This window comes from Patella vulgata, chromosome 4 (genome assembly GCF_932274485.2).
Source record: "Patella vulgata chromosome 4, xgPatVulg1.2, whole genome shotgun sequence".
Classification (NCBI taxonomy): Eukaryota; Metazoa; Mollusca; class Gastropoda; family Patellidae; genus Patella; species Patella vulgata.
In genome coordinates, this window is record NC_065882.2 from 449,718 (window position 1) to 460,330 (window position 10,613).

Genomic DNA, 10,613 nt, shown 5'->3' on the forward strand with positions numbered 1-10,613 from the left:
GAGTAGGCCGTAGTGCCGCTGTCCGGGCTAAATTTCCCTCATAGCACACTGTATTCATGTTGGCGTGCCCGCCCGGCAGTTTGAATTCCAAATAAGTATAGGCCGCAGGTATTGTCTGCGATATCACGTTAGGTGGAAGTGGCCGTAAGACCCTAGGAAAGAACGAACGAACGAGGCCGCAGTGCCGCTGCACGGGCAAAGGTTTTCACATATCACACAGCATGGCGTATGTCCGTCTTCATAAGCCCGTGGATGAAGGGGGGGGGGGTATCGATGGCCGAACGGTTAGCTAGCTCGTGCACTTTGTATCATAAGGTTTGTCATTGAGTCACGTACCTGGCGTGGTTTCGATTCACCGGTTGTACATGTGACAAGGAGTAGGCTCGCTTGTCAAACCTCGTGGTTTTTTTTACTGGGTCCCCCGCTTTCCTCCCACTGCTAAAGATCCCTACGCGCAAGCGAATTCTTGAAATAAAATTAAACCATATATTAGTCCCGAAATGACCTAGTTTGTGTCGAGTGGATGATAAACCCTATTTCTCTTTATCTCTTTTTCATTATCCCGGTTAATACTCCCAGCAGGACGTTAAACCCCATTTCATCTCTCTTTCATTTCAATTATTAATCCCGGTCCTGTCCCTTTAAGATGAGCCTGCGATCACGATGACGTGTTATTGTAAACATATGTCAATGATAATCACAGTAGGAGATAAATGAAATGTACTGAACTGTGTTTAACTTGGTCAAACTCTCTCTGTATTGACAATCTTATAATCCAGTGTTAGAATGATCTCAAACCAGTCAGAACGATTTATAGCGGATTTAACACACTTCAAGGTAAGATAATATCTATTTTCACCCATTATTTAAATAAAATAAATAAAATAAAATGGGGTTTAACGTCCCACTTGTCTGCATGAGCCGGGAAAATAAAGACAGGCATTTTTTAAAATGTAAACAAAGTCAACTAAAGATGTTAAAAAAATCGTAATATGTATTTTTCTTTTGGGGGAACTAAATAAAAAGGAAATCTGTATTTTATATCGTCACTAGGATGGGTTTTCAAAGAAAGGATTTTCGTTTTACCAGGTAAACCTTAGCTAGGGTGAAAACAAAGTCTTAACGAATCTTAAATATTGAAGTGGGGTTGGGTAGGCTACGTGGCAAGGAGTAGGCTCGCCTGTCCACCCTCCCGTCAGTTCTCCGGGTCTTCCAGTCTCGTCGCACTGCTAAAGACCCCTACGTGCAGGCGAATTGTTGAATTAACAGTGAATTGTATGTTAGTCCCGAAATGACATACTTCTTGTCTAGTGGACGTTAGACATCATTGTCCTCTATCTCTCTCTCCAACCTCGTGGGTTTTCTCCGGGTCGCGGTTTCCTCCCACTGCTAAAGACCCCTAGGCGCAAGCGAATTATAGAAATAAAATTGAACCATGTATTAGTCCCGAAACGACCTAGTTTGTGTCGAGTGGACGTTAATCTATCTTTCTCCCTCTCTCTCTCCCTCTCTCTCTCTCCCTCCCCCCTCTCTCTCTCTCCCTCCCTCTCCCCCTCTCTCTCTCTCTCACGAGTATTTCTGTTTTTGCAGGTAAGTCTTCTAGGATTTAAAAGTCTTAACGAGTTGTTAATATCTATAAGCAGTAACACGTGATTGACTGACCTCTACACTGTATTAGTTAAAACGAGTTTTCTACAAAGCTCCAATTAAATATTGAAGATTACATTTTACAATTATATTTCTATGATATATGGTCTCAGTTCTCGATATAACAGTTAAATAATAGATAACGTAATTATAGAATATGCTGAACATTTCACTCTGAGTCGAGAAAATCGAATTTCAAAAACACTGTAGCCTCGATTGTCATTGTTACGGTTGTTACGATAATAAACAAAGACTCGATTATCCATTTTTTACGGTTAATTATGAACAGCCGTTGAATCAAATCTGTTTAAAATTGGACCCATCAGATGGCATCGTGAGTTGATTTAGGTCTTGCCATGTTAATTAATAGTTTATATAACATTACAGGCCTAAAGAAAGACCTGTAACAGGTAGATTTGACTCTTGTATAATACTAGGGATCAAAACATTATCATGTAGCCTTTTCATTGATTCATTGATTATTAAAATATTTTAATATGTTTATATTTGGGTCATTTTCTCCGCTTTGGGGGGGGGGGTCATATTATCTTGATGTAGACAAGGGTTTGCGGTTCCATGAGAGGGAGAGGGGGGGGGGGGGTTAACGGCCTGAGAATCCCGATGAATTTCCTCGGATGTTTTTCTTGAATATGTGAACTAGACTATTGCTATAGATATTGATATGTGAAGCGATATGGGAAGTGGTACCGGATGTTTTAGGAAGAGTAGACACTCTGTGTAGATTTGTTTTTTTTATTTCAGCCACTGTTAGAATAGGAATGAATCTCTGTCGACGATGTATACGCTGTTGTCAATTTTCCTGTTATCCCCAAACACCTGACGATGATGAACCAAAAGCCCAATTAGTGTTGCAGAATCCCTTTATTGGTAAGCTCTAATCTAAAACCAAATGAATTGGGGTTTAACGGGCATACGTGTGTACCTAATCTTCGTCAAGGGTATTTTTACGTGCACGCCAACTTGTAAATATGATTTCGTGTTTTTTTTATCTCATCCGAACGACTAGATGTTGTCTCTTGTCAGCCCCCCTGCCCTACATCACTGACAAGTGGAAACCAGATTGCATATACCCTTCTTGGGACTTGTGTGACAATGTCCAGACTTGCACGTTATAAACTGTAGTGGTTTTTGAGGACTTCAGTAAACGGACGTTATTAGCTGGGGTTATTTCGAATATAAATATGCTACATCAATTTATTTTTCTTGATGGAACTCGCAAAATATGAAATGAAATGAGGTTTATATCGAATTCCACTGCCAAGGGATCTTTTACGTGCACGCCAATGTATACACGGGGCCTCGGTTTTTCGTCCCAACCAAACGACTAGACAGCTCTCCTGCACCACTGGTGTCGGTGACAACCACGTCGGAAGATCCCGGTGAACTTTCTCGGCCAATGCAGGGATCGAACACGTGACCTCCAGGTTAGCGAGCCAACGTCTTACCCAGTAAGCCACCGTAGTCCCCTTTTCTTGATGGAATTCACAAAATACATTTTATGTTTGTAAAATGAAATGAAACGTTGTTTGATTTCCTATTTATCTACATGAACCGGGTTTTACAAAGATTGACGTTTTTGGCTCAGATGACGGAGAGTCTACCAACTCATCGTCGAAAACCATAAATATATTGATTCTGTGTACAAATTTGTTGGTTAGCCGAGCGCAGCGAGCTGTAAAATGTCTATTATTTCTATTGAAATGAACTGAAATATTGTTTAGTGTCTTACTTTTCTGCACCAACCGGGCTAATGAAGACAAATATACCCAGGGACTTAAAATTACGTTACTTTTTTTTAAAATTGAAATCTTCAATTCTCTATTTTTATTTGGATAGATCAATCTCGTTTTGTTTTCTATTTTGCATAGATCAGTCTATTTTTATTTTTTTTAACACTAGGTGTCAGTGAAAAACGATATTTAACAGGAAATGACTTTATGGAGATTGATATTTATCAGGCTGTCAACGTCGTGGCACAGAAACCCCAGATCGACTTTATACCAAGGCCAGAATACTTTCCAGATGATGAACTACCGTCATCGGAGGATAGCGACGACTTCAACCTGGCAAATGATTCCAAGCTTCTACATGCTAGAAGTCTGGATAATCTTATAGTCACATCATCCAGTCCCCAATCTTCTAGGAGTTTCACAAAATGTCAATCTTTAACGACTTTATTTACAGACACATCGAACATCCCCACGTGTACAAACCTTACTTTAGACTATGCAGAAAATGACGAAATACTGACAATCGTAATTAATGAAATTTGTAACATTCCACCAAAGGGGCAATACACGTCGATATATTTCACCCTGAAAATTTTACCCTCTCTGAAGGAAGGTCTCCAGAGTAAGATGTCCGTGTCGTGTATAAACGCGGTGTTTAATGAAGTGTTCCGAATTAAAAACATGTCGCTACAAAACCTGAAAAGGTCAACGTTTCGTTTGGCCGTGTTTAATAAGGATACAAAGAAAAGGGGTTCTATCAGTAAAGACACATTTATCTGTGAAGGTTTCTTGAAAGGATCTGACGTCAACTGGTCGTCAACACACACAGAGGAAGTGCAGATTTTCTTGAAACGGAAATGGCTGAAGAAGGTAGAATGCTATTTAATACTATATTTATGTTTGGTGCTAAATGATAAGGCCAACTCAATTTTTCCTCATAGGTTACGAGATGTAAACAGGGCTAGCGCTAATCCTAACCCTAACCCTGTTATTTTAAACACGTAAACAGAACAATACGGTTTCTTCGAGTTGTATTATTAAACGAACACAACGTGAAGTCACGTCAAGTCGGAGCAATGGTGTAGTAGGAATATAAATGTTAGCAAGGTGAAATCCAAAGCCGATCTAGAATATAGTCATCAGAATACACAGAACAAAGGTGACCTAATATCACACGATAGTGGTGGGGCGTACATCGTTGATTTAGAGCCGGGTTATAGCGAGAATTAAAGATATACTATAATGTATTCTGGACCCTTTTCTCCGGTTCGCAGCGGGGTTGGGTGGACGAATGGTAGTTCGCGTTGGGTCAGATGGTCTGTCATTGAGTCAAGTAGCGTGGTTTCGATTCCTCCTCACTTGTACGTGACAAGGTGTAGGGTCGCCTGCCCAACCTCGTGGGTTTTCGGGGGGTTGGATGACCGAATGGTTAGCACGTGCGCGCTGTATCATAAAGCCTGTCATTAAGTCAACTGGCGTGGTTTCGAATCCCCGGTTGTACGTGACAAGGAGTAGGGTCGCCTGTCCAATCTCGTGGGTTTACTCCAGTTCCTCCGGTTTCTTCTCACTGCTAAAGACACCTACGCGCAAGCAAATTATTGAAATAAAATTGAACCATGTGTTAGTCCCGAAATGACTAAGTTTGTGTCCAGTGGACGTTAAACCTCATTTCTCTCCCTCTCTCGTCGATCGCAATGAAAATACAATCTTAAAACTGTTTAAAAATTAACAAATTGACCACATTGTTTTTTTTTTCAGTTCAGTACCTCCAATAAATATCTGGAATCAGATTTGGGTGAATTATTTGTGTTGTTAGAATACAGACCAGTTGCCAATAGAATGAAAGTTTTAGTGAGAAAAGCTAACAATTTACCTAAATCTGATAAACTTATTGGACATCCAGGTACAGTACAAGTTACACGTCCAAGGAAATAGTCTCATCAAAAGTTTGAGTAATAAACTACTAATATAGGTTGAGATAATCTCTTCGAAACGTCAAGGGCGGATCCAGAGACCATGAATGGGGGGGGGGGTGCACTGCTGGCCTGGAGATCGTGGTCGTGCTTAGTTGCGCAACAGCCGCAACCTGGGTCCAGACACAACAAGAACTACTGGTTTAAATTGAAGCTGTCATTGTACGATCTGTGACTAGGTCCACGCGTCAGCCGACCGGTGCGCCCCCTAGATCCAGATAAGGTAGGCGGGGCATGCGCCGGGTGCGCCCCACTAGATCCGCACTTGTTATATTATTAGCGATTTTCCAAATGTGTAATAGTTTATTAGTCTATCCAATTACTAAATGTCTCTAAAACAATAGGGGACGTTAAACTTTGGCTCGCTAACCTAGAGGTCCCGTTGTCAATCCCTGCGTTGGCCGAGTAAGTTCATCGGGATTTTCCGGCGTGATTCAGCCTTGTTAGTGGTGTGGGACCGAGGGTCTGGCAAACAACAATGTATAGTCGTTCGGATGGGACGAAAAACCGAGGTCCCATGTACACATTGGCGTGCACGTAAAAGACCCCTTGGCAGTTGGAATTCGATATAAGAGTAGACCATAGTGCCGCTGTCAGGGCAAAATTTCCCTCATAGCACACTGTATAGCGTATGCCCGTCTTCATTATCCCAGGTTTGGAGCAGAACAGTTGGACGTTAAACCCCATTTCATTTCCCTCATAGCACACTGCATGACGTCATCATCGACCTGATGGTCATTTTCTTTGGTTTATTTCAGGTCACAGTGTGTTGATAAATCTTCGTAAAGGTGATGACGTCATAGCATGTCACGAGACACGTGTACAGGGTGGATTGAATGCCGTCTGGAATCAACCATTTTTATTCACAATACCGAACGAGGACACGGATTCCTACTCACTGGAATTTATTGTCATGAGGAATAGGCGTTATACCAAAGATGACGTCGTTGGGCACGTGATTATTGGATCAGACAGTCCTAAGAGTGGAATTGATCATTGGACAGAAACAATGAAACCACGTGGTCTAGAGTGCGCTTTGTGGCATGACATTGTTCCCATATTTAGGTATAAAGAATAGCATGAAGTTTCCCGGTGTCTGTGATTCTCCTAAAACGGCGAATAGCGAACGCCAACAAAATCAGGATAATGCGACTTGATGATCGGGATTCCTTTATTCCCAGCGTAAATAATAATAATTATTTCATCAGCGTAGAATTATTAACACATATAAGCGAATATTTAATGAATTAACACATATAAGCGAATATTTAATGAATTAACACATATATTAAGTAAATAGAATATACATCAGCACATGACATTTCTTTGTTTCATTGTGATTTCCCAGCAGTTCTAATTTTTATATAAGAATAAAAAATACGCGGGGAATAAAGGGATCCTGATCTTCCAGTCGCATTATCCCTATTTTTTGGGGCGTTCGCCATTCGCCGTTTTAAGAGAATCACAGATACCGGAAGTTTCCTTACCCGCTAACCCTTAGGAAAGAAATATCGTCCGGGTGTGCAAATAAATATTTTCAATAACAGTAACAGTTATCCTCGAGAAAAAAACCCCCAAAAAACAAAACACGAAGAGAAAACCAAACAACAGCAACACCCGACAAACAAAAAAAAAGAAAAAAAAAAAAAAGAACCAAGTTATCCCAGAAATTGATGTCATTATTTATTGATAACTTTTATATTTAAAATAAAAGAATGTCAAAAATAAATATTTATGAATAAAGCTGTATTATTTCTGTTTTAAAGATAACAATAGAAGTTGAATCTCTAAAAGGAATTTGTCTGTGAAAAAGGAATTTGTCCCAGAAAAAGGAATTCGTCCGAGAAAGGTTCAGTTAGACATGAATCATATGACGAATTGAAAATTAGCCACCCAATGCAGACCATATGGCTAGGGTACAACATTAATTTCCCCACCAACTCTAATGTTAAATTACGTCTCTTTGACAGACTCTAACTTGCCCCAAATTCTCATGGGGTTGAACACTTTCGACCACAGATGGAGCAACATGTGGCAACCTCTTGCTCAAGGGCTTTAATGAGGTTCACCATGGAAAACACGAGATACACAAAGTAGAAGTAGCATACAAATAAACATTCAACTGCCCGCCCTACATTTCAACAACCAACCAAATCGTCAACAAAAATCGCCATGCAAAAGTGGGATTAAAGAGAGAGAGAGAGAAGGACTATTAATAACTTTTGCACTAGGTAACCAGCCTTGGAATTAATCACTGTAACCCGGCTATCATTTAATCTTGTGTATCTAGCACTAATTTCTTTCACTTTGTTTAAAACTTGGTAAAATACCATTCCCTTGCTGTTCTTCCAACCGGGCCATCTCGACCAGATGAAATACAGAATTCAACACACAGCATAGTAACAAATATAGTTTTATTCAAGCTTTTTCAGATAGTTACACATTTCAAATCTTACAACAGCTGGTTTTATACATGACTTTAAGACAGCTATACATTTCAAATATTGTTATAGTTTTATTTGTGACTTTCAAACTGTCAACAATATTCAAATCTTACCATAGCTATATAAATAAATTTTTTCATGACGTTTTTTTCGTAACTTTCAAACTGCAATTCATTTCAAATCTTACAAAAGAAATAAATTGTTTTATTCATGTGTATCAGAAACTCTGTATATTTCAAATCTTATAATAGTTCAATACATATAGTTACTCTACTCTATGTATTTTTCATTGTTTAATCTTAACAAAACAAAATAATTAACAATTTCTGTAAACCAAGAAAAACTTTTCTACAAAAGAACAAACTTCATTAAATATTTGTAGTGATTTTCACCTCCGTTCACAAACTTTCCCAAACAACTGAAACCCACCAGAAGAGATAATCCACTATGCTATTATAATAAGTAGCCTATGGTGAATAATTTGGGGAAACATCAAGTAACTTGTGTCCTGTTTTAAGGCCATTACAATGTAATATTGTATGTGCTGTGATGCTTATACTATTTCTATCTGTTTCACGGAAGATTACAAAAGTCTTCTAATAACTTTGTAAAAGATGACTGCCTTCAACACGTGACGACACATCATGTGGCGTCAATCATTGGCTCAATGGGGCGTTCATTGCCTTTTACTTATTTTACATACCCATTTACACAAAATAGGAAATATTATTTACTTACATATACTTCAACATCTTTATTTATTTTTCTAATGCTTAAACAAAATGTTTTAGAGTTTATTTTGCAGAAGGAAAAAAGTTAGTATCAGTGATTGTAGCGGTCTAGCGTATATTCACTGCTGATCAGTGTGATATTATTTGTGGTACAATGTATGTACACATGTAAGGAGGATATTCTGGCATCTAGACAAATGTTCCTACAACAGACTCTAAGACAACAAGAACTAAATATATATGATCATAACTTCCAGTTGATCTCAACCAATCGGTAAACCTTGAGTTGATGTTAACCCCTAACCTCCAGACGATCTGGACCTCCAGTCAACCTCAACCCCCAACTTCCAGTTGATTTCAACACCCAATTTCCAGTTAATTGCAACACCTGATCTACAAACGATCTCAACTGCTAACTTCTGGTTGATCCCAAGAACAGTTGATCACAACATGAAATCTTCCGGTGATTCCAAGCCTTAACCTTTAGTTGATCCTTACTCAAGAAACCTCAATAAAAACACATTTACCTTAATGCTCAATTACACTTTGAAAATCTCACTTCAAACTCTGTCTTAGGAGTGAAATTGTAACCATTGTATATTTTTAAATATTCCCCATCCCATCCCAGTAATTGTTCCATGCCAACTTACAGCATGTTAGGGCTGACCAGTAACACTGATGTTGCAGTCCATCACTTGATATTAAAACTTAGTCTTCTAACACTGATGTTGCAGTCCATCACTTGATATTAAAACTTAGTCTTCTAACACTGATGTTGCAGTCCATCACTTGATATTAAAACTTGTCTTATAACTTGTCAGACTAATATAGTCTATTATTTCTTTAGTAACATGTTTCTAAAGTCTGCATTAGACATAGCACTTATTGGAGGAGCAGATTCAGCATCTCCACCACCTGCTCCATTACTTGATGCTGATGATGTTGCTGAAGATGATACTGATGATGCTGATGGACGGCCTTTTGCTGTAGGAGGAGCTTTACGAACAGATCGGGGCAGAAGGGCTATCTGGGTTCTAGCTTTACCTCGTCTGGAAAACAAAAAAAGGAGAAAAAATATGAACATTGATATTATTTATGAAATTAATTCTGAAAATTAACCAGGGACATCGATGCTGTTTCAATATATTGCTTGTCGGAAATCAGTCCATCACATTTATGAAATTGTGGGGGAGCCATAAAAAGATCCTGTTACAACACAATTTTTTCCTCATTTGAATGCTTGATAACAACCATTGTTATCCATAGAACTGTGTTATGTTTTCTATTCTTTGAATGGCATTTAGTAATTGGAACATAATCAAAAACACACTTTTATGGATAACAATTACTATGGTTTATTTCACTGCGACGTTTCAACAACTGTATTATGTTATATTATCAGAACTTCTTGAATTGTATACCCCTAAACGCAACCTCCGCTCTTCCTCTGATCCATGTCTTCTTGTTCCACGTTATGCAAATTTAAGTTCATTTGGTGACCGTTCATTTTATGTACAAGCCCCCCTACTTTGGAACAAATTACCACTAGATATTAGAACATGCTCATCACCGGCTACTTTCAAAAAGCATCTAAAAACACATCTTTTTAAAGAAGCTTTTATATAAACGTTTTAAAAGTTACTTTTATATAATATGTTCTTATTTTTTAACAAGTTTTTTTTTTTTTTTTTTTAAAATGTATTCTGTATGTTTTATCTTGTCATTTTATACTTGTCGTTATTTTACATTTTCTGTAACCCTTTTATTTATGTAGTTCTTAATTATGTATCTTTTAATTGTGTACAGCGCATATGGGCACCTAACGGTGGAAGCTATGCACTATAAATTTTTCAATAATAATGTTCAATCGCTAAATGTCATTCAAAGATTATAAGATCGTGTCGAGAGAAACAATATACGTCCACATGAAACTTTGGGCGTATAAATATCGGTACTATAGTATTTATATTAGAACTCACGTTTCACTTTCCTTTTTACCTCCGCCAAGAGAGGGAATAAATTCATCGCGTTTAGCCAGGGGAGCTTTACGTTGTGGAGGGTTACTAA

The 10,613-nt window shown here is 38.4% G+C and overlaps 1 protein-coding gene across 1 annotated transcript; it reads left to right on the forward strand.

Annotated features, from left to right (window-relative positions):
* Positions 1 to 710: 710 nt before the first annotated feature.
* Positions 711 to 7,029, forward strand: LOC126817851 (synaptotagmin-11). Its single transcript, XM_050545017.2, has 5 exons — positions 711 to 837; positions 2,410 to 2,535; positions 3,568 to 4,268; positions 5,157 to 5,301; positions 6,130 to 7,029. The coding sequence occupies exons 2-5, from the start codon at positions 2,427 to 2,429 to the stop codon at positions 6,447 to 6,449; spliced, it is 1,275 nt and encodes a 424-aa protein (XP_050400974.1). The 5' UTR covers positions 711 to 837; positions 2,410 to 2,426; the 3' UTR covers positions 6,450 to 7,029.
* Positions 7,030 to 10,613: the final 3,584 nt, after the last annotated feature.

What these genes read in the sequence shown, in the direction of transcription:
- LOC126817851 (XM_050545017.2), top strand. Translation starts at nt 2,427, where the DNA reads ATGAATCTCTGTCGACGATGTATACGCTGTTGTCAATTTTCCTGTTAT. An exon ending in GTTGCAGAATCCCTTTATTG is followed by an intron (nt 2,536 to 3,567) that starts GTAAGCTCTAAT and finishes TTTTAACACTAG; the next exon opens with GTGTCAGTGAAAAACGATAT. An exon ending in TAAACTTATTGGACATCCAG is followed by an intron (nt 5,302 to 6,129) that starts GTACAGTACAAG and finishes GGTTTATTTCAG; the next exon opens with GTCACAGTGTGTTGATAAAT.